We start from the raw sequence: 25,042 nt of genomic DNA on the forward strand, positions 1-25,042 counted from the left end.
ACGACCTTTCACCCATTGACAAAACAGCACGTGGCATCACATAGGTGCACTACAAAAAATATGGTTACGATATCACTATAATGTGATGTAAATTTCATACAAGAATGGATTGCCATATGTATTGCTAAGATCAGTGTTTATAGACCCATATTACTAAATTACTGTGAATGCAAGCAGACATCCATGACCAAATGGTTATAATGTGTTATTACATAGCACTTACGCTTAAGCGCTTTGTATAGAAAAAATATACACCCAATTTCACCCAACCTGTGTTGGTACTCATTTATCGACCTCAGAAGGATGAAAGGCTGAGTTAAGGCGTTTAAGAACAGACTAAATCAGTGACTCACCCCCTGAAGTGTGCCTGAAATAAACCTTTAATGAGTCTAACAATTATTGTATAGAATTCCAGAAAGACACATTATTTGGAATTCCTATTCTTTCTTATTTAGGGTCAGTGCTGAAAGTGTTAGACTTGTGGCACTACTGTTCCTTTTTTATTCTTTTTTTAAGGGTCCTGAACAAGAAAGCCTGCCACTCCAGAAGTAAAGAGCCACATGGTGCTGGCCACAGCCCAGGAGCTTGCATTACAAAAATGTTTTTTTTTTTTTTGCAGGCCGCAAGGGAGACCTCAGAGGTCGCAGATCCCTAAATGACATCCCTGGAGGAAATGCCAGGCGTTGGCATTGAGATAAGGAGGCTTCGGCATGGCCTGGGGCGGGCACATCAGGGAACCCCTTCCTTTCCATTGCTATTTTCCCGCCACGCGCTGTCAGTCTGTCCTGCACAGGTGTTGCTTCCCCATATCACCTGTATGCTGAGCCGGTTGTGCAATGAAGTCCCTAATGAAAGAGCACGCCTTTCATCTCCCGCAGGTGCTGTTCGTGAAATGACCGAATTATTCTTTAAATGGCTGTTGCTCATCAAGCAGCCAAGACCAAAATGCACGCATTTAAGCGAATGCATGCCTTTCCCGAGTGGCTTCCCGAGTGGTTTTCCAGGAAACGTTGATTATCATTTCATTTTTCTTGGTATGAAACTGATTTAATGAAAACAACACAGATCACCGGAAGAATGATGAAAAGATTGAGTGTTTGATAATTACTACTTGACAAAACAGCCTGTTTTCTGAAACCCTGCCCTGGCCGACTTACAAAGGACCCCGACTCCTGCTGTGTAGTTAGAGCCCCCCTGCCATGACCAGGACCGTGGCATTACCCCCGTCTACGGCATCATCGGAGCCCTTGGCAATTGGAGCCCTTGTGTAATCAGTGGCATGCGATACTAAAGCCTTTTGCCAATAAGACCCCTGCCGTAAATTGCGTACACTTGGCAGCCACTTAGAGGTTCGTGGGGACAGGACGCACACTGCCCCCTACCCATTCCCCAATTAATATCGGCGTCTACCTTGCTGGTCAAATATATATATACTGCCTGGGTCGCCATGCACCAGGGTTTCATTCATGTATGCATCTCAGACATTCTCTCAAGGAATGGGCGTGTGGCATGCACGTGCATGCATGCCTGCACTAAGGTGTCGCCATGCACCAGGGTGTCATTCATGTATGCATCTCAGACATTCTCTCAAGGAATGGGCGTGTGGCATGCACGTGCATGCATGCCTGCACTAAGGTGTCGCCATGCACCAGGGTGTCATTCATGTATGCATCTCAGACATTCTCTCAAGGAATGGGCGTGTGGCATGCACGTGCATGCATGCCTGCAACTAAGGTGTCGCCATGCACCAGGGTGTCATTCATGTATGCATCTGAGACATTCTCTCAAGGAATGGGCGTGTGGCATGCACGTGCATAACTGCACTAAGGGGTCGCCATGAACCAGGGTGTCATTCATGTATGCATCTCAGACATTCACTCAAGGAATGGGCGTGTGGCATGCACGTGCATGCATACCTGCACTAAGGGGTCGCCATGCACCAGGGTGTCATTCATGTATGCATCTCAGACATTCTCTCAAGGAATGGGCGTGTGGCATGCACGTGCATACATGCCTGCACTAAGGTGTCGCCATGCACCAGGGTGTCATTCATGTATGCATCTCAGACATTCTCTCAAGGAATGGGCGTGTGGCATGCGCGTGCATGCATGCCTGCACTAAGGCTTCGCCATGCACGAGGGTGTCATTCATGTATGCATCTGGCATGCACGTGCATACCTGCACTAAGGTGTCGCCATGCACCATGGCATAACTCATGTATGCATCTCAGTTCAAGGAATGGGCGTGTGGCATGCACGTGCATACCTGCACTAAGGGGTCTCCACGCACCATGGTGTCATTCATGTATGCATTGCAGACATTATTTCAGTTCAAGGAATGGCCGTGCGGCATGCACGTGCATCCGGGCACTAATGTGTCGCCATGCACCATGGTATCACTCATGTATGCATCTCAGTTCAAGGAATGGGCGTGTGGCATGCACGTGCATACCTGCACTAAGGGCTCTCCACGCACCATGGTGTCATTCATGTATGCATTGCAGACATTATTTCAGTTCAAGGAATGACCGTGCGGCATGCACGTGCATCCGGGCACTAATGTGTGGCCATGCACCATGGTATCACTCATGTATGCATCTCAGTTCAAGGAATGGGCGTGTGGCATGCACGTGCATACCTGCACTAAGGGCTCTCCACGCACCATGGTGTCATTCATGTATGCATTGCAGACATTATTTCAGTTCAAGGAATGACCGTGCGGCATGCACGTGCATCCGGGCACTAATGTGTCGCCATGCACCATGGTATCACTCATGTATGCATCTCAGTTCAAGGAATGGGCGCGCGACATGCGCGTGCATACGGCCACTAAGCTGACTTTCTTCGTTTCAGCTGGGGCGCATTGCTGACGGCCAAGACCATGTGTTTCCAGTCAACGACGGCTTTGAAGCTCTGCAGGGGATCATTGTCTCGGTGAGTATGAAACCCCTTCCCTGCTGGAATAAGTTCCGCGACACAGGAGCACCTGGAGCGAATGAGCACGCGCGCCCTTTGCGCTAAACGTGGGGTTCTGGATACCACTCCTGCTGCCGCTGTGGCAGTGAACTTCAAGCAGTGTGGGTGCCAGGTTTAACGGCTTGCAGGTGATGAATTCCCCTGGTATGACGGTTAAATTGCCGCCGTTTTAAAGCCTTGGTTGCATTCCTGCCAGATGATGCTGTGTGCGCTGAGCTGCTGGTGAGATAAATGGAAACAGGGGGCGGATGAATAGTGATGCAAAAAGGAGATCATAATCGTGCATTTGTTTTCACTGTTTTTCTTTCATTCTTGTTAGTACAGTTGAAAACCCCAAAGGTGATATTTTTAGAATTATATTATGTTGCATGTTTTTATGGTGTTAATGTAGATTTACATTCTGGATGGGGGGAATTAAAGCGACAATCACACACGTGTTGCTCTACTTGATACTGAAATAAATTGTCGGGCTGGTTTATTATGTGATTTGTGCATATTTTACGCCATCACTATGAAAAGAAGCATTATTTTAGCTCTGTAATTTCGACAACTTTTACAAGCATCACTTGCTTTTTATCACCTTTGCAAGGGCCCCTACTAGAAGTCAGACATCTAGAGTACATTTTCGACATTTCCAGCACTTGGGGGGAGGAGGTGGGGGCGTCATAAATGAAAGAGAGAGAAATCATGACACAGTGGACGGATTTCATTTCTGGATATGTGTTGATGGGGAAGGGGACAATGGCGAGGGAAAGAAAGACCTGATGTGTGTTGTGAAAGGAAAGAGAGAGGAGGGAAATAGTTGACTTGTTTGTGATGGGGGAGGGGAACGGGACTGAAGGGAAGAAAATGCATGTGTGTTGCTAGAAAATGATGTCCATGGATCTGTCATGCATTTGGCCTGCAATGGTGATACATGGTTGAATACATTCCATCTTCACACCAAATCAGCTTTCCCATTTGCTGAAAACTAAGTGGGCAAAGGTAAACCCTAGAAAGGCCAAAGCCAAGCCAAAAGGCGGTACTTAAAAAAATAAGTTTACAAGAAATAAACACATTAAAAAAAGATATGCATGCTTAGAATCTCTGGACAATTTGAGGAACAAAGCTATCAACTTTTTACAGGTGGGTTAATGGACTTGGAAGGACTTCTTTTGGGGGATTTAAAGTTCCTTTCCTACAGTATTAGCAAAAAGAGAAAGCATTGCACTTTTTAAAGCAGTAATGCCCCTAGTGCGCTAAATCTTTTAATGAATTAACATTATTAGTTCTGTTTTTCCCTGTGTGTAGTTGTGCCTATCTAGTACGTCATTACCAGTTGGCAAAATGCCTATTCAGCAGATCCCCGTCAGCCTCGGCATACTTATGTAGCACCTCATCACCTGTTTACATTATGTCCAGTTACCATAATACCTCGTGCCCAGTTAGCAGAACATCGAGTTTCCCTTATAACCAGTTGGCACTTGCTGGCAGCACTCCAGCACAGGCACTTAGCACATCATTCCTGGTTGATACTGTGCCTACTGTGCCTACTTTGCACAGGGTTTGCAGACACTGCTAGACCCTGTATCATGGGTGATTTCCAGAATGTGTAATTCACTCATTCTTGTTCTGACCGCTGCCCAGCAGATGGAACCCTCAGCCGCCAGTGTTGGAAAGAAAGGAGGCCAGTGCTAGTCGTGCTGGTCTTCTAGACTCTAGGCCTTGATGAGCAGGACGGATGTAACCAGGGATGCCGCGGGAGTGAAGCCTCTTCCCCCAAGTTATCGTCTTGCATGTAGGCGGTGCTGGACTGAACGGCCAGGCCCACCATGCTTTGGGCAGCCTGCAAACCGACAGGTCTGCTTGAGACAACCACAGCCTTTCTCTCAAGGGAACTCTTCATGGCATATGTGCATTTCTTGTCATATAACTGGGGACATGACCCCCCTGCACTGTTGTTGTGCAGGAGTAGTTGGTTTTTGCACCGGTTGCAATGCCAGTGAAGTCTGGATTTGGCACTCGTCCCATGGCGGAAATTCCCCCTTGAAATTAACAGCGCAATTCCTGTCTTCAAGCCAGCTCTAAGACAAAACAAACTGGGTCTTTGCTAATGGTAGCCCCAGCACAATAATCACATTTGGTTGGCCTTGGACCGAGTGGAAGGACAACATTTCTACCAGCGTTAGCACTAAAACTAAGGCCAGCGCAGATTTGATCTCTATGCCGGGCCTACCGTGTGCAAACCCCGTCACTCTGGCCAGCATAGAGATGACCACTGCCTACAGCAGCAATCCATCCATCTAGGCATATACTCCATCCCGGAGTATATGCCTAGATAGCAAGTGGCATATCATGACATTACCGATTATGATTGGTCATGGTTCATGCCATGTCGTAATATGTTATACCTCATGCTGTGTCATGGGATGATGTGTCTTATATTTTCTGATATGTTATGATGCACCATGATATGTCAAGTCACACTGTGTCATGATATGCTATGTCATTTATAATACATCATGATTTGATAACATGTCATGAAATGTTATGGCATGGCATGCATGACATTCACAGTAAACTCCCAGTTCCAAAATCCCATTAAGTTCCAAGCTTGACACTACCAGTATGTCCCCAGTTTGACACTCCAGTGACCTTGACATTCCCAGTAAGCTTCTAGTTTGACATTCACAGTAAGCTCCCAATATGACACTGCCACTGAATTTGCCATTCCCACTAAAATCCCAGTTTTCCTTCCCACTAACTCCCAATTTGCACAATTCCTGTACAGGGCAATGACCAATCTGATGTCAGGCCAAGCATTACAGAGAACTATCTGCTGTTGGATCTTAAACTGAAAAGACAAAACACACATCCCTCCGCCACGTAGAACATCATGCCAAAAAGTGGCAAAAAAGGATTGTGACCCACATCTCTGAACCAAGGCTTTCCACACACACAAGGAGAATTAATATTTTTTATTCCATTGAGTGAACGTTTGACATGTACAGTAAGCTATGGATGTGGGTGACATTCCCAATAAGGTGCCAGTTTGATATGATATGATAGGTTATTTATAACACGATTAATACCCAGAGGTTTCTAAGCATGGGCACGGGGATCGAACCTGTGTTGCTTCGTGTTGTCTTGCTTCCAAGGCAAGCATGTTGCCGCTGTGCTATCCTCCCGGGACTATCACAATAAGCTCTCAGTTTGACACTCTATTGCGTGACATCTCCAGCAAGCTCCCAGTTAGCTTTTCTAGGAAACTTCCAGTTTAATCATCGCAGTAGGCTTCATATCTACAATAATCCTTATTTTGGCATTCCATATAGACTTCCAGTTTACACCATTTCAGTATTCGGCACTGAAAAATCCCAGATCAGCTCCAGATATCCTGGCCAGTTGGCAGCAGTTGGCAGCAGCCTGCATGTGCAGCTAAAATTGAAAAGACGCAACACATTACCCTATGCCCCATAAAACACAACAGCATGTAGTGTAATGCGGTTCATATCCATCTCGGTTGACTCTCCTTCCATGCAGTCTGCACAAGAGGGATGCTCGGGTGTGTGAAATTGTCGAACTAGAAGCAAAGTGGGTGTCAGGCCTATTCCACTCAATCTAAAGTTTCGGAATATCCTCAATTATTTTTGTGGCACCAAATTCCAAGTGGAGGAGTTCCCTTTGAATCCGTACATCAAGGACTTGAATGCATTTATCAGCCTGTCCTATTGCAAGACGGACACTCCAAGAAGATGTTGTGTTCGACAATGTCCAAGGCTGACAAATGCGACAGGATTGAAGCCCTGACACTGCCAACATCTACCATCCTCCTGAAATCACTCTGCATCGAGACCATCACTATCCCTGTTCCTCTTCCAGATGTAAACACTACCTGCTGGAAATCCAGATGATTCTGTGATTTAAGATTTGTCTGAATTAATGAGATAGCAATTGATTCTAGGATATTCCTCCCAAAAGGCAATCTCGATATAGGCCTATCACTTGCCAGATTTTCAGGATCCATTGTAGCTTTCTTGAAAAAAGGCATTGCCATGGCTTATTTCCAATTGGATAGTGCTACTCGCTGATGGAGAGATGAATTAAAAATAGTTAGAAAGATTGGAGAAACGAATGGGCTAATCACCTTCAGTATATTGACACGGCCAATATCCGTAGGATATTCCGATGGTGTAGTCTCAGCCAGGATGCAATTTACATTTTCCAGATTGAGTAGATTTAGCTTATTTACGGGCGTTTGAATAAGTCCATTTCCCCCATGCAGGCAAAGCAGGATCAGAGTCTAAATATGTTGCCAATGTTGATGTTTGAATTATAATGAGAAGCAATGTCTTTGCGCATGTTTTGTGATGGAGTCATAACCAAAGTCATTGCAATGGGTGATATTAAGTGATCCAGACAATTTCATGGTTATTTGGTACATGTGCTGCAGATAACTGCATTGAGCATCACCTTTAGAGACTCCAAAAGCCTGTTTATAACATGCAGAGTTTCTAAGAAGGGGAGGTGGGCTTCTCCATCCTCTTTGAGCAGATGGTGGCACAGCACTACGACTGTTGCCTACTCTCTCTAGGATGATCTGGTACCAGAGGGTATCCACGCATCTTCTACCACAGGTGTGGCTTCGTCCAGGTGGTCCTCTTGCAGAGCAGCTGCTTGAATTAACCCTTTTGCTTTGTTAGTCAAGATCAGCTGCAGGTCAATGACTCTTCTGTTCACTCCTTTGTCCAAAGTTTTCATCATGCAGCCTCCACTTGAATTGTTGATCACATCCTTTTGACGATAATATATTTCACCTTCAGCGTTCAAGCAGCAGTACCTCTGTCGTTGCTTGTTTGTGTCTTGGGCCACTCGTTGTCCTTTGGAGTACCACAAAGGTAAGTACTGGAATGCAGAAGAATGATGTAGAGGTAATGCCTGAATTACTTACCTGTAGTCTTCATTTCTTTTAATCCTTCTCTTCCTCATTGCAAAATTTGCACCCCGACTCCCACCCTGTATGATCTCCCCAGGTCCTGTTGATATGTTTCAAAAGAATTCTGACTAATGCAGCAGATCTATATATACTCCAGATGAAAGGATGGCTGGGTTTTAGAAAAAAACATGTAGGTATAAATAAATATACTTAAGAGTTCTTGCCAGGTGGTGGACAGCTGGAAAAATAAGAACTACAATGAGGAAGAGTGGGAATAAAAGTACGGTAGAAGACTGGTAAATCATCCGCCATTACATGCACAGGAAGCAGCTTCGAGTTAGAGATTAACTTCATGACAACAGAGCAGCCAGGCCAGCTCATTGCCGCAAATGTGTTTGCACATACACACCGCCGGGGTATTCTGAAACTGTTTTGAGATCAGATTCTTTAAACATGGCTCGACCGTCAGTACATGTAAAATTGTGGGTATTACGTAACTACACCTCTACTAACAGCAAGGTTAAGATTATGGATAATCTTGAATTATAGCCAAATTGAATCTTAGAGAAAATGTCCTGGCCCTCCTTCTGACAAAGCAGTCTACGATAAAGCAGAGTTCTCAAGTTTTGCTGTGGCATTCATGAGCAGGTCATCCAATCCTAGGAAATGTGCCAACATTTTGAAACATGCATCCCACCATCTGTCCTGGGGATCCCTGTCCCTTTCCATGATACAAGGTTCCGTTTAGCTCATTCGTCCTTTTTTTTAGCATAATGTTATTAATACCTCTAATTTTCTAGCTATATTGCTGCTGCGCTCAAGCTGTCCTAGAAGCTACCCCCCATTTCCAACAGTTTCAAATTCCTTATGAAGCTACTTGAAAAGACTATGGCCCACCAACTTCAAGACATGTTGAACATCATCATTTTCTGGGTACTCCCCATCGACATGGCACTGAAACTGCTCTTTTGGATGTCAGAGAGGGCCTGCTTTTGAGCCTGGACATTAATGTTTCTTCCCTGCTGCTCATGCATGATCTGCCCACTACATCTGACACTCTGGACCACCAGGTCCTACATTATAGAGTTTCTTCTATAGCCAGAGTGTCTACTTCGTCCCTTTGCTGGTTCTCATACTTTGTTCTCGATCAGAAGTACGTACTATCCTTGGATGGTGTAACCACGGATTTCATCAACACCAAATATGGTGATGGCCAAGGCTCCGCTTTATCCCCTCTGTTGTTCAATATTTATGTTAGGCAATTTTACAATCTTCTTAATAGTATGGATGTCCAATTCCACTGTCATGCAGCCAATACACATTTATTGGTTTGTATTTGTATTTATTTGTATTTAATTTATTTATATAGCGCAGGCCAGGCCCGAGGGCAACCGGGCGCATATCTTAGTAAAGCAGTTACATTATATTTACAGGTAAGGGAGCAGTACATTACATAACATCACAATAGTCCCGACAAATTGCAACAAGTAAACAGTAGACATTACAAATCAGGCATCGATCATCAGTGCATGTAGGGTTCCAGATGGCCCATTCAGTAAAGAGGAGCAGTTGTTAGTAGGAAGTAACTAACCAAAGCTTGGCTTTATGTTTGAATTGGTTGAATAAAGGTAATGTTCTGATCAGGAGTGGTACAGTGTTCCAAAGCTTGACTGACAGCACCACTCTGTCCAGCATCCTAGCTCAGGTGAAGTCCTGAATGCAAAACAACTGGCTCAGTCTTCACACTACGAAGACTGAACATCTGCCAGTTTGTCCTCGCAACTATTTCGACTACACAGTTTCCCCACCATCCTTGTCTTGCCATGACTCTAGTGTTCTTCCTATTCTCAATGAAGTTAAGTCACCAGGAATACGTATCGATCGCTTCTTGGATTTTTCACCACAAACGATTCAGATTGTGTACAGCACCACTGGTTATCTGAGTTTATTCAGGCAGATTCGTCCTGACCTCTATCAGGGCCATTTGGCAGTCATTGCTGGAGCCACAATGGGATCTAAGCTTGACTACTGCAACTCAATTTATTCTGGCTTACCCACATTATTTTGCATTCAATTTTCAGATCCTTCAAAACAACACTGCTAGGATAGTTTTCAATATTCCTTTTGATGGCCATATAACTCCAGATCTACATCAGCACTGCTGGCTGCCGGTTCCTGACAGAACTTTCCTCAAATGAGCAACCTTGGTTCACAAATGCATCTATGGTAAGGCCTCTAGTTATCTTGCTGGTGGATTGCTGCGCGATGCTACTAATCGACGAACTCGTGCATCAATGTTTAAGATCCTAACTCTATCAGGATTTAGACACAAGTCTTCAGGGGATCTGGCTTTCTCGTTCCATGGCTCTAGAATTTGCTGTAAACTTCATTTTTCTCTTAGATCCAAGTCTCATCTGGTTAAACTTGGCAAGGCATTAAAGACTCATCGGTTCACTCATTTCCGGTCTGGTTAATACTTTTAAAATACATAACCTTGTCCGGTTATCACTCCCTTGCTTGATGGTTTGAGCGCTTTACACATTTACACAAGCATCAATATATTACCATGTAGATGAGTGAAATCGTGTTACATTAAAAGTATTATTATGGAAACCCCTCTAGTAAGGACTGTTGTTCTGCATGAATGATGTGGTTACGTTTGTATTTTGCCACAACACTGCTTAAGAAGTCTGTGTCCGCTGCTATTAATGTTTAGATAAATGCCCTGAGTCATGGAATTATTTCCGTGTAAAACGCACGTTTGCACACCATTCTGACCAAAAATCCCTGTTTGAGGTATGGGGATTTTCGGGGCAGAATGGCGTGCAAATCTGTGTTTTATGCGCAGATAATTCCATGAATCAGGGGCAAAGTCTGTGGGGGTCATTACGAGTTTGGAGGTAGCCATGGCTGCCTCCAAACCCGGATCCAGGTCCGGTCTGGTTGAATGGGGACTTACCGTGACATTCCAACGTGTGCGGACCCGGTAAATCCCCATTAAACCAACCATTCCCCATTCCCATTTGAGCCCAGATAGGGCTCAATGGGAATGGGGAAGGTGCTAATTACGGGCCTTTAAATTACGGGCCTGTTATTAGCGCCCTGGTCCCTTAGCGGGACCCGTAAAGAACGTGTGGTCAGACCACACGTCCTTTGCGGGTTCCGCTAAGGGAACTCCGAATTGGGTGGTAAGGGTTTACCGGCACCGGGTTCCTTACCGGTGACAGTTAACCCTTACCGCCCAACTCGGAATGAGGCCCTGTGTTAGGCTATGCAGAGATGTACTGTTTCAAATAAAGCCACGCGTGGGACTACGCTAAGGGCTGTGGGTTAGGGTTACTGATCCAGTCTGATGTGAAGTTTGGGTTTTTCTCTAGTTACATTTTGGGTTAGCAGAAAGGTTTGATTACAAGTTATAATAAGGTCACTGATAAAGGTAAGGTCAGATTTAGAGGTTAAAGGTAACTAGAAGACTAGAGGTGACATTTTGTTAAGGCCTAGTGTTAGAGGTACGGCGATACTGGTCAAGTTAGTATAACGTTTGGAGTTAAGGTTAGGTGCTTGTTTCCGGTTTGTGGTTACTGGTAGAATTCACGTTAGATGTAAGAGGTAACATTGGGTCGGAGGTTAGAAATAAGGAGAGGGTTAGACATTTGGTGAATTAAGGTCAGTTATTAAAGGTAACATTTATGTTAGGGTTTACTTTTGGTAAAATGTAGAGTTAGGGTAAGGATGGCTGTCGGGACCAGCAGTAAGGCCAGGGTCACAGGGAAGGTTAGGTGTGCAGGTAGGATATATGATGAGAAGTAGGATGAGCTGTAGGTTTAGGGTTCGAGTTTTTATTGAAATATATGGACAGAGGTAAATTAAGGATTAGCGTAAGGTTATGGGTCATATAGTAAAGCTAAAATTAGAAAGAAGATTACGCTTTGATGCTACAGCATGGGTAGGCAATATATCACCCTCCAGGTGGGGCCCTACAACCCCCATCAGTCCCAGCCAGCGCAGTCGGTGGCAAAGGATCATGGGAGCGGGGCGCTAAAACATCTGATGTGTGACAGGCTGGCTACTCCTGTGCTAGCTGTCTTGTTGACTCATATGTTAAAGGTGGGCTGCCATCAGAGATAAGGATAGGGTCACTGAATGCAGGAACTCTTAGGGTTGGGGGTTAGATGTGAGGTTATGGTTAGGGGCAAAGCTATTGTTAGAGGTCAGGTTATGTTTGGACTTCAGCACCAAGGCATGAAGTCATGTTAGGGTAATTGGTAAGTCTAGATTTAGGGGTAAGGTTTTGAGTAGTAGAGGTAAGTTTAAAGTTAGAGGAGCGACCGAGGCAGGATCTGTATAACAATATGGTTAGGCTCAGAGATCAGATTAGGGTGGATACTGGAGGTAATGTCTTAAATATTTGAGGCAAGCTTACATTTCAAGGTAAGCACAGGATTAGTGTGTTGATGTAGGTTGTGTTCCAGACTAGAGCACAAGTCCCATTAGAGTTTGGAGAGGTTCGAGTCTGAGATATTGTAAAGGCTGGAGGGAAGGCTTGTTAGAGAATGGAGGCAAGGATAGGGTTAAAGGTTGGTTTGTGGCTGCAGTTAGAATTTAGGGCTACAGGTGAGCAACGCAGGGTTGTGTGGGGATTCGGCTTATATTTAGTGGTACAATTATGACAAAGGAATCTGTGACAGTAAGAGTAATATACATGCACCAGTCAAAGTAGCGTTTCATAATAGCCATGTTCCGGGTCAGAGGTCAGGTGAGGTTAGATATAAAGTTTAGATTACACCGGTCTGGACATGCTCTTCTTTCCAGGCCGATCTGGGTCAAACTCTTACACTTGCAACTTATGAACACTGGCCCTATTCTTGGGCTCCTGCTGTCTGTAGTAGAGGTTCTTCAGTGAATAATCTTTGAGCGTGTGCTTCGTGTCCGAAAGCCTATACCACTCGAATGTGTAATTTGCTAGGATGTGGGATTTCCAATTAGTAAAGTAGCTTTGTAGTATTGATAGCACATGTGTTGATGTTCTCTGCGTCTCTTCCTTCTCTGGGAGGTGTGGGGTGCTACCTATGGTGTGTGGGTACCTTCTCAGCTGCCAGTGCATTTGATTACTTTTCACTGGGCTGGTGGTGTGTTTAATGATAATGATGTCTTTATTTATATAGCTCCTTAATCCAAAGCGCTTTACACAGCACATATTAACATACAATATCACCCAACTGAAATTGGTACTCATTTATCGACCTCGGAAGGATGAAAGGCAGAGGTGGCTTTGCCGAGATTCGAGCCTGCGACCTGCAGATCATGCTCAGATCGCAGCAGCGAGCACTCAACACGCTGAGCTATCTTACTGGGCTTATCACATGTTTTGCAGTGTAGTTAGAATGTTTCTACTTTTTAACAGTAGTGTGTGCCCTAGTCCTTCTCAGCAGGCATTGAGGCACCTTCTGTGCACTCTAAGTACTTGTGTGCAGAAGAGTAGGTTCAGTGCTGTAAGTGGGGCAAGGATTTGAGGGGGTTCTAACAAGGGGATGTGGCTTAAGTGTGGGGGTAGAAATGGAAGGGAATAGTGGGAGCCCAGCAGGCCGACCACACAGGCAGCCTTTAAACCATGTGGCTCTGTTGAGCTAAAGGGCTGCTTGGGTTTCTAGTGACTCTAGGGCTAGTCGGGGGGAGCCCCGCAGAGTCCTGGCTCAGGATCCCTTTTTGTAGACTGCCAGGGCTATTCCTAGAGAGGCCAACTGTACAAAATGGTTTCGAATGGACTACAGTCCGCAGCAGGTACCGGCTTCTCCATTATTAAGCAACAGTCACTGCACTCGTGTTTTCAATCCCACATATAAAATCACGTAATAAATGCCTTCTCGTATTGGTCGGCAAGCAGTTTGTTTCCTAACTGAATAAAGTTAGCCAACACCCTCAATGGGAATTCTCAATGCAAAGAAGAGAGAATTCAAATACTTATTTTATCACGGCTTTGTTTCTACGATATTCTATCTGTCCTTCATTTTTTACTAAGAACACAAAGTTACAAAACCCTGAGGAAGAGCTATCATGCTTGAAACACGTGTTGGCTCAAGCAGAAATTACGTTTTGAATTTAGTACAATAAGAACGTTGGTCCAAGTGAAACAATAATTGTTCTATATTTATTTTAAAAAAATAAAACACATTGTCGCTATAGCAATTGTTGATATTCATGTATCCAAAACCCAGTCCAATGTTTACTCATTTTGGGAAGTGTGCTCGAGGAACCTCGGATTCCACTTGGCTTTTCTGGTTTCGCAGGACACTTTAGACGTGGCAGCGCATCCGAAGCAGCCTGCAGTGTGAGCGGCTCCATATGATGTAATCTGTGCTCTCCCCATCCACCTTTTTGGTAACAACGGTGGCAGATGACATTTTAACACATGCACAGCACACAACATAAATGGTAGGACCGTTATACATGCACAAAACCAGCGGGTTGTGCTCTGTCCAGACCCTGAGGGGCACAATATATGCAAACATCCTAATTTGCAAACACATTGCCACCAATATAAGTGACTTCACATAAAGAGCACTGCAAGAAGCATCACCAGGCTTTGATACTTAGATGCACTAAGGGAAGTGACATTGCAATACGTTGCCATGAGTTTGTTGAGTGTCAAATAACTTTGTGGTGTGAAATGCATGAATGACACTATTATTATTATTATTATTATTATTATTATTATTATTATTATTATTATTATTATTATTATTATCATTATTATTGTGATGCTTTTCTTTGTATCATTTTTCTTTTTAATACTGTTTGCTGCTGTTTTTATTCCTCCTTGGTACTCTGTAATTGCTTTAATGAATGGTCTGTTTATTTTTTATCAATGTCTATTAAGATTGTTAAAGGTTGACTTGTCTAACCATAAAAACAATTAAAAAAATAAAATTGATTAAATAATGTAGCAACTCTCTAGCTATTAAACCATGAGTATTTTTTTTAAATAATACCTTACAATACGATAATAGGAAAATAACATAAACTATGAACTGAATCACCTACAGAGACTCCAGATAAGACACAGTGAGATTATTGATTTGTCCAGGATCACACACTTTGTTTAGGGGGTGAAATGGGATTTGGGCAACTTGCATTTGACCACAGGTTTACTTGATATAACTATTTATTGAGGCTCGTTTTATAGAGGTGCCCTGAAAAGAACGCACACAACATAGAAAAACTAGCATGTCACAATAAACTAAACGTTCACTGCATAAACTGTCAGAGAAACATGTTGAGCAAAATGAGTATGGTTTCGGATTTATGTTCCCCATCCTGCATGGAAGGTCACAGTAGCACTAGCAAACTATTGTGAGCCAAAACAATGTCACTTGTGTTTTAAAAGCACAATCTTATTTCAAACACAGCATGCTGCATTATGCACCCTTCCCATTTCCAATCACCCCCCCTTCACATTTCCTAAGGGACAAAAGTCCCTGCTAATCGTCCTCCCTCCCTATTCATGTCTAATTGGTCGCATTTTAATGCTCTGTTGACAAAGAGAGGTCTATCATGCACCTGGGAAGAGCCGCTGTGCTGCCCGGTGCCCAGAGCTTCAGCTATCACACAGAAGTGTGAGCTCAGGGCAGAAATATGATCGGGCCGTGGCAAAGTCGGGACTTTTGGCATCCAGCAGAGGCTGTCTGCAAATCACAGGACAAAACCCATCAATGCGGGTAAGTCTCACAAAATACGGGACGGTTGGCCACCTAGCTCTGCCCCAGCTAGCCCTGGCCCACTTAAAGCACTGATGTTGATGGTTTCTAATGGGCAAGTATTTCACTTGAGTAGTCTGAATCAAAGTGGGGCCCCAGACTTGACTGCCTTAGAGAAATATTGACTTCATGCTCTGATGGTCTTCCTTTCAAGATGTTTATGGCCTGGTTCAAGCTTTCAGAGCTGATTTGGCACCCCTTTCTATCCTAATCACTTTCTCACACAGTCTTTCCTTCTCTCACTTGCTCTCTCACTTAATCTTTATCTCAGTCTTTCTTCTCTCTCAGTCTAAATCTCTGTCTCAATCATTTTCTCTCGGTGTCTTTACTTCTGTTTCTCGCTCTCTGGAAATCACTCTCCATGTCACGCTCTCTAGATCTGCAGGCATTCCTTTTCAAGAATACCCCTCTGTCTTTCACTCTGTCTCTCCCTCCTTGCCTGTTCTCCCTTCCTTCTCTTGCTCTGCCTCTCTCTCACACATCGCTCTCTCTGCCTCCCTGTCCTCTCTCTATCTATCCGGACCTCTTTCCCGGCTTCCCCTCCCGCGCTTCCCAAACCGTACTGCCCGTAATGACAAGCCTGCGGCCAGCGCAAGGGTGAGCACCCCCACAGGTCCCCAGGCTCTGCCACATTTCTGACAGCCAGTATCCGAGAATAATAATTGCAGCCGCCTCGGCCCAGTCCAGCTCTGCGCAGCCTGACCGACGAGCTGCTTACCAAAACCGAATGAACGGCAACCCTGAGGCGATGGGCGGTTTTGTCTGAGACGCTGCCGCCGAGCCGGGGAAGAGCGGAGAGCATTGCTGCGAGATTTGATCATGGTTTTTGGCTGAGGGCGCTGGCTCGGCAGATTTACTGCTGGGAGATTAAATTATCCCAGGCTGAACTCTGGCACCCTCCGGCAGCACGTAGAGTCTCCCCTTACAGCACTAAGGCCCAGGCAGTGCTTAAAGTGCCCTAAGCAGGGCCGGCTGAAGATGTGTGTGTGTGGGGGGCTGGTGAGGGGGGGAGGGGCATTTGAACATGATGTATTGGGGGACCCTTTTCCTTAGATCGGAAAACAAGTGTGAGGCACCTGTGGAGTGCATACACTATAATGGAGACAAATTCAGCCAGGGCTTAATAGCCGCCGATTATCACGAGATGGACAGCCAGCAGGGAGTTGAAACACATAATGCCTGTTGAAAAGCTATGGATCATTCTAAGTGGCTGATGTGGAGGCACCCCTGTTAAAAGGCAACTTCTGTCTTCTCCTGAGCAAAGTGACTGCCTGAAGGGCTCCAGCAAATGCAGCTTGTAAGGCAAGAGCTGCAAAGCACTCAAAGCAATATATTTCCCATGTTATGATACTGCTGACTGGAAACATGGAGGAAGTTGCTGCACCCCCAACCTCCGCCCCTGACTCTTGAGGCCCCTTTCAACTGAAAAAGTTGAAAGGCCCCGACATCGTCCCCGGGGCCAGTGGTTGAAGGGAGCGGGAGCAGCTGGGAGAGGTGTTCCACTACTTTGAATTTTTACTGTTAACAGCTTCACTACCTCTGCAGCCGTTTTCACCATTCCGGAACTGTTCTTTGTGAAGTTAAAGCACACTTCCCCAGTTTACCACCGGATATCTGCCCCGGCTAAACTGAAATCTATTTAGACACAATTGGCTGCCAACCAGCATGGCTGCATCCCTTGAAAAATGTGTTGGACGTTGCTCCTTTCCCTCCTACTCTGTCCCTCGCCGGAGTCACAGTTCCATTACTTTTTTGGTACACTTATATCGCATCCTGTTGCTAAGAAATTGAGGGTTGGACTGGGCTGATCTGTTGCCTCAGAATTGGAAGTGCCCAATTGTGGGATCCATGTAATTAAAGTAGTGTCGTAACAGGCACAGTTAAGTTTTGGTTCCTATTTCTTTTGATGGTAATCCATGTTTTTAATTATTAATGTTATTACATGATTCCAATAAAATACTTCAACTTTATGTGGTGCAAAAATCAATGTGTTCTGTATATCATACTCTCGATTCCCTTCAGTGTTAGTACGTAAATCTACTTCGAAATGTCTGTTTACTGACTAACCCACTCCCCTCTAAGATCTCCTACCACCTAACACTGCACACGCGGACCCGTGGCAGACGGCCAGCATAGGGCTAGCCGCTAGTACACCAGCACGAATCAAGGCTTGGCTAAACGCTCATCTTCAGCCCTATCACACACTTTCTTATCAGCTTCTAACTAGACTCAGAGCGCTGCAGAATATCGGATCTTGGGCTAATCCCTGCAGCTAACATATACCCAAGTCTCTCCACCAAACCCATAGAAAGCAGATTGGCACACGGGAACTGGGAACTTCCGACCACCACCTGTCATCTCCACAGGTTTCTCACCTGCCTTTCCCATCTGTCCCACTAGTGACACCCGCCCCCTTTTTCTTTCAGAGTCACGTGCAGCCAGGCCACCAGAAGGGGGCTATACCAGATCTCCTACATTAGCCGATGATATAAATAAATAAATAATAATAAAATAAATAAATAAATGTGATTCTGACCATGGCTGATGGTGCCATCTACGGAAAAAGAGCAGTGATGTCACCCATCATCTTCAGCAAGTCAGTTCACTGAGCTCTGGCTGAAGAGTCATTTTTGGAAACTCTCAGGGCTGAGACATAGTTAGCTACTTCCCATTTAATGTCGGGGCCCCAGTGCCTCCTCCGCCCAAAAACTGGGCCGCAAAAATCTGAGCGTTCTGAAGGTGCGCTACGTGAGAATGAAAAATATGGAAATTAGAATCAGGGCATAAAGCAGCATGGGGTGGTCCCCTGGAAAAATGTGTCAGGTGCCCCCTTGTGTTCCATCTGTTCAGAGAAATACACAGGTCGCAGGGTGATCTCGGGGCCCCAGATCAGTGGGGGCCCATTTGCACCATAGCGACTGCATGGGGGTTTATTATTTCGCTACTGATATAAATCCAGAATGAATCACAGGGAGGCCTGTCCATTATGATCAATATTTTCAGTACATTGTGGTACTGGTGTAATACAAATGTCTTAAATGAGTGTACATTCAGCTGGTAGATATTTAAGCATTATGTGTGTCCTTGTATCAGTTCCTGGCACTGAAGTCCTGTTAAAAACAAGTAAAGGCAACAGTTTGGATTTGTTTATAGATATCATATGAGCATGTAACAGGTATTGCTCCCATATTCCCAGGTACACAGACCATTTTGCATGTGTTTTGATTTTCAGGTAATGTATTACCATCACAGAAGAGCCTGGCAAATGCCTACACAAAAGTCAAACATTGTGCTTTTCCAGTGCTTGTTTTTGTGTGGTACTTTGCACACCTGAGGGAAGTAGGTTATAACATATTACAAGATTTAGAGGTAGCAGGAGAGAATGGGTAATATAATTAAAGAGTGTAGGTTAACTCCCCAGCAATCAGACCAAGAAAATACAACCCACTAGGGAAAAAGTCTAGGTGCACCTTTTTCCGAGAAAGACAAGAGCTTTATTTTTTATACAAAAGAAAAATGGTGACAATGGTATTATAAGTCCACTGCCACAGAGCTCACCCTTCCTCTGTACAAGACCTAGGTTATAAAAACAAAAATCGTCCCATATGACGCACTCAGTATACAGTGATAATCCCCCACCCACATTGGCTACCACCTATGTGCATGCTAATGATTACATTTAGCCAGTTTCCCAATTGAATCTGCGGTCTTCTCATCCATCTTCAACACACGTGGGTCGCGTTGTTGTTCATCTTGAGACACTGCAAAACAATTGGTTACATTCCACTGGAATCACCCTAGCTTTAATCCTAATCACGTGATGTACACCTGGTTATCAACATGAACTCAGCAGTCGAATTCGAGGTCAGTCTGGTCCTGACAAACAAAGCAGCCCTTTTCTCACCTGAAGCCCATTGGCACCCCCATTGTGCCCTCCCCACATCATTCTTGGCTCTCCCTGGCCTGAAGCATACATCATGTTGTTCTCCCTTTCCCCTTTATCAGTACTCCTCCCCAAGAGTAAATTTAGCGTCCCGCTATTCAATCCGGTTCCCGAAGGATTTAGGACCAATTTCCCTTCACATTTGGTAGTTCTAATAGAATGGCCATAGTTCTGGGGGGCGCTAGTGTCTTAAAACTTGGTTCATGTTTTGGCATTTCAGGACCTCTGCCTCACTTCCCAAGAATATGACCTGCATGCTAGGCCGCAACACATTCCTGGCTAATTGTTGAAAGGCCTAGATGATGTGGGTGTACGTGTGTGTTTCGTGCCATGCCTGGGAATTTACATGTAATGCTCAGAGAAAGCATGAGGCCTTGCTGCTCTGTGTTTTCAACACGGCCTGCGAGGCTTCAGCCTACTCTTAAATGCAACACTGCTTTATGTTATAATTACCATGTGTACATGCATGTTATGCGCATCTTACGTAATTCTATTGCAAGACCTAATGGTTGGTTCCCCCCTATGTGATCCTACTGTCACAGCTGAGGAAGATGCCTACTGATGCTCTCCCACACAGTGTAACTCACCCTCTTTTGAATTTCCTAATTGAAGTTCTCTAATTGTTTTAATTCAGTTCACAACCATCCTTCATCCTCAAAAGGGAGCTTTACCAAGCTTTATACATTTTAAAGCAAGGGAAATCAAGTTGCAATGCGGGTGGGATTAACTTAAGGACAATGCATCCAAATGATGTGAACTCTCTTTAATACACCGTACAACAAAACTAATATTTGCCCTTGGCCACCACCAACCCTTTACAAATCAATAACGTAAGTCTTGCTACACTCTACATCAGGCTGAATCCGAAGTATCACGCAGGCATGAGAAACGCCAGCATCTCAGGCCAACCGCAGGAGAAAAAATACATCAGCTGCTTCATAATTTATAATTGGTTATTTAGAACGAGCTTAATACCGAAGAGGTTTCTAAGCGCAGACCCAGGATTCGAACTTGTGTTGCTCTGCATTGTTTTGCTTCCAAGACGATCGCATTGCGTCTGAGCTATACTATCTACTCCATTGCCTCTGAGCTATACTGGCTACTCCTGTGCTAGCTGTCTTGTTGACTCATATGTTAAAGGTGGGCTGCCATCAGAGATAAGGATAGGGTCACTGAATGCAGGAACTCTTAGGGTTGGGGGTTAGATGTGAGGTTATGGTTAGGGGCAAAGCTATTGTTAGAGGTCAGGTTATGTTTGGACTTCAGCACCAAGGCATGAAGTCTCACATGACGCTAGACCCAAGACGCGACGCGTCCCCATCTTTTTCAGATCATTCAATCTGTGTTTGTCGGAAGCTGCTCCTTCCCATTAACGCAACCGGAAGAACAAGGGCAAAGGGACCTACCAATCGACGGCAGCCCCTATAATAGTCCTATGCCTGACTCTTGGCTTCCGTTTCCGGGGGCCTATCTCTGGCCCATTGTCCTAGGATATTGATAATGTTCTGGCCACCCAAGACCCTGATGATCCTCTATTTCCAGCTAGGGCTAACTATTAAGGGACCTCTAGATCTCCTATGTGTGGGACCGGGTTATTCGATTTTTGGCAGAACCATGCAACTTTCCAAAGTTGAATATTACGAAAAAAACATTTTCAGATTTACAGAACATGCAATTGCCAAAATTGCATCACCAATTGCCAGCTCTGTTTTACATATTATTAACAGTTTGTTTTACGGTCTCATTTACCATAACCAGAGGTTAACATCAGCATGAACTACAGGGAACTGAGTAGCAGTACACGTATTTTCTTACATGCAATTAGTTCCATCACTTTTGTATTGCATTTTTGTCCACATTTTACTAGATAAGTTCTTTGAAACGAATCACTTCACTTGGACTCCCTTTGAACCGGTAAGCAGTAACACAATATGTAAGCTGTTGTTAAATGGGGATTTCTAGCTCATGCATGAGTTCCTCCTAAAAGCCACTGCCAACCTTGATTTACCAAAACAAATAGCCTGCTTCTCTGGTCTGTGTGGGCATAGCCCAGAGGCAACGTGCTCGGCTTGGAAGCAAGACAACGCGGAGCAACACAAGTTCGTGCTTTGAAATCTCTGGGTGTTAAGCGAGTTATAAATAACCAATTATGATATAATGTAATGATGGTGCTCACGTGTATGTAAAGTTCTTATTAACATCTGCTACTGAGGAAGAGCCACAGATTTGACAAAATGATTGTGCTACATTAAAAACATAAACATCACTGTGACACTAGTTTTCTTTGCAGTTCAACTGTTATAATTAAAAGAGTGCTGATCTGATATGCAACAGTATAAAGATGTCCCCTCAGGATTGACAGCCAAAAGAAATTCTAAAAGGCCGCACTTTCCAGTTTTGCAGCAGGGAAACCTCACAAGGCCCTCAGAGCGATAACATCTAATGTGAAATCTGTTTTTGACCAAAGAGAACATTTTCTAAGCACAGCATTATATTTTCCGTAGGTGATCATCAATTTGAATAGTACCCTACCTATACAAATGTATTAAATTAGACAGCTTGGAGTGAGAGGCTAGCGGAAAAGTGGAGACAAAGTGATGGTCTGTTGAAAATGGGGTATGTGTTTGAAGAAGGTGACACTGATTTTGATTGGGTAAAGGAATTGGCCAAGGGGAAGAAACTTTGAAGCAAGAATTCGGTCACACAACGATATCGACAAGCACAGGGGGATGTCGGTTTTCCAGATTTGCCGTATTAACTTGTGATGGCATCGACATGTCTGGCGGTTTCATTGGGTGGGCGGTGCAAGGAGGGTGTGGATACGCAGCAGGGAATAATTGTTGATTCTTTTTTAAATCTAGAAAGGTCGGTATGGATTTTAGGGACGTCTGTCCAATGGTCATCGAGGATTATGGATACGAGAAATCAGCGTCACACTGGACTATTAAGAACATTAACTGGGGATTGCTGTTGTGGGATTCTGCTAGTAACAAACTAGCCCCCACGTTTCTGGTTACTGGGGTATGTAGGTCGAAGATGAGTGATATGGAGGTGTTAGCTATGGAGGGCCCGACACTACAGTATTAGGTGAGTTGATGTGTACATTCAAGGTGGAGAATGTCGTTGAAATGAAATGATGCGGTGATCGAAGGCCTCAGTTGAGGTATGGTCCTAAATGGTGACCTTTTCAAAGGTTTTGTACATAAACTGAGATTTTGTTGGTGTGGTATTCCATATTTTGTGTGGTAATGTTGGTTATGCACCCGTTGAATTGTTCTAACGCTAGGAATGTCGGCATGTGGCCATGTTGGTAGGGCCATACTCAGTCATAAGATTTAAGCCAGTGACACTTCACACGACGGATCCTACAGTACAGAGTTTTCCATCATAATTATGCACCTACAAGTATCAGCTTGTAAAGTGCTGAGCCAGTACTGTGTAACTATGTGTCTGGTGACATGGAACGAGCAGGCAACCAAGGTTTAATCAATAAAAGCGTCTAGCCCCTCAGTTTGGCCTTCAAGACATTCCTTTCTGTTAATTAATGAGGGAGCGAATCATGTTCACCTTAGTTCCTATGCATTTTGCAGAGGGCGGCATGTGACCCTGAAGCTTGTCCACTTTGCTCTTGCCCACCTTGGGGGCAGTGCTATGGAGAAAGAGTGGCCCTTATGTTGGTTATCCATCGTCATTGTCTTCATGTCCATGCGTTCTAAAGCCTGGTGTTTGAAGGGAAGTTGCCAGCAGAGTGTCGTAGAAGTGGACCGTGACCCTTTGCCAAGGGGGTGCTGGGGAGGAGTCCCGGTTAGGTCTGCTCTGGAGAGAAAGCTGTGCGTCAGTTGCTCTGCCTGCAAAAACTAGGACGATTGCAATAAACTGGGTGGTGGGGACCCCACCTAACTTCACCATGAATTCTCGTCAGTTGCAAACGAGCTCAAGTGAGGTGAAAGGGGTTCAACTGTGGTCTACAATGAACAGGTTGCAGTAAAATATTTAACAATATCACCTTTATAATATAGCACTTTATTCTGCATTCCTCCCATTTTAAGCACTGTAACAATAGCTGGTATTATTACCCAATTAATTGATACTCAATGTGTCAACCTTGGACGCTGATAGACTGAGTTATTGAATTGGCGGACTGCAAAATGGCTGCATGTCTCATGTGAGCGCTTAACGAGCCAAGCTGTTCTTCTTGCTCACTTTCTGCACCGCAAGCTGCTAAGCCATGTAGGCCGGCAAGCTAAATGAGGCAGGGTTTTTGTTTGTTTCATGGATCTGACTTGTTTGAATCCACTAGGAGCCTTTCGGCGAGGCTCTGGGATTGGTGGAGGCTGTAGTCCTCTTTGACTAGGCGTAGGTTCTTCTATGAGATATCTGCCGGGTGGGCCATGCTTCTCTGATTGCACTGCACTTACTTGCTTCTTTTAAGAGGGCAGAAGGATGACCCTGAGTTCCCCAGGTGCGTAACATCAGCTCACAAGATACCTCCCCTTCTGTACTGCGGGGGGGTGGGCCCCCACTACATGGTGAAGAACTGCTGAAAAGCAAGGGGGTGCCACCTTTCTAAATCATGTTCTGATGTGTCTTTAGCAGCCCAGGTCCTTTATCTGGAGGAGCAGGTAGCCGCCGTCCTTTCCAAAGTGACAACGCTAGGTAGGGTCCACACCAGACATATCCCCCCACCCCACGGGAGTGGGGGGAGAGGGTTAGGGGGAAATGGTTGGATAGGCACAAAGGACCACAAAGTTGGGAAATGTGAGTGTGTTGGTGATTCAATGTTGGGGCTTGGATGGAAGATTTAAGAAAGATGGTCTGCTTCTTGACCACGTTGGCGCATGTAGGAGTTAGTCCAAGATCATTTGTACACAACATTAGCAAAATGATATGTCAAAAATGGCAGGCTGATCATTTGATATCAATGTTTCGCATTACACGTACCTACAGAGGCACAATATCACGCGCTAACCTTATGTGCACCGCTCGCAATCATGCACCACCAGCGCATACTGATATCCAAGACTCAACACTCCTTCAGGCCCGACAACAGAGTCAAGGGTACAGCATCCCCGCACGCAGAATGAAATGCTCAATGTTCATGCAGTGTATCACAATTAGGAGCATATGCTTCGGTCCCTACTTAACTCAGTCTGCTCTCTGTGTTGCCTCCCTGCTGATGTAATCAGGATGGCCTGATGAAGAAACAACACAGGAGATTGGCTGTGTATATGCATGCCCAAGATAGCCACTGCAGACACAGCATGAGAGCATGGGGGATGTAGTTCGTATGGTCCATGAAGCGAGATTGGCTGCATCCAAACACGGCCAAGATGGCCGCTCCACACCGTGCATAAGAGCAAGTGGATATAGTTCATATGGTCTGGATAGCGCTGTGTGTTGCCCGTAATCCTCACAAATCACAAGTGATACCTTTGGGGGACCTCTTGGAGGATGC

General features: G+C 44.8%; 1 protein-coding gene across 1 annotated transcript in view; it reads left to right on the forward strand.

The window, feature by feature from the left end:
- ANTXR1 (ANTXR cell adhesion molecule 1) overlaps window positions 1-25,042 on the forward strand; it is a 655,342-nt gene that overhangs the window by 200,140 nt on the left and 430,160 nt on the right. Inside the window, exon 8 of the mRNA XM_069618887.1 lies at window positions 2,853-2,933. Coding sequence (XP_069474988.1) covers window positions 2,853-2,933 — 81 coding nt within the window. The remainder of the gene's footprint in view (window positions 1-2,852; window positions 2,934-25,042) is intronic.

This window comes from Ambystoma mexicanum, chromosome 10 (genome assembly GCF_040938575.1).
Source record: "Ambystoma mexicanum isolate Mex_15411 chromosome 10, UKY_AmexF1_1, whole genome shotgun sequence".
NCBI classification, from domain to species: Eukaryota; Metazoa; Chordata; class Amphibia; order Caudata; family Ambystomatidae; genus Ambystoma; species Ambystoma mexicanum.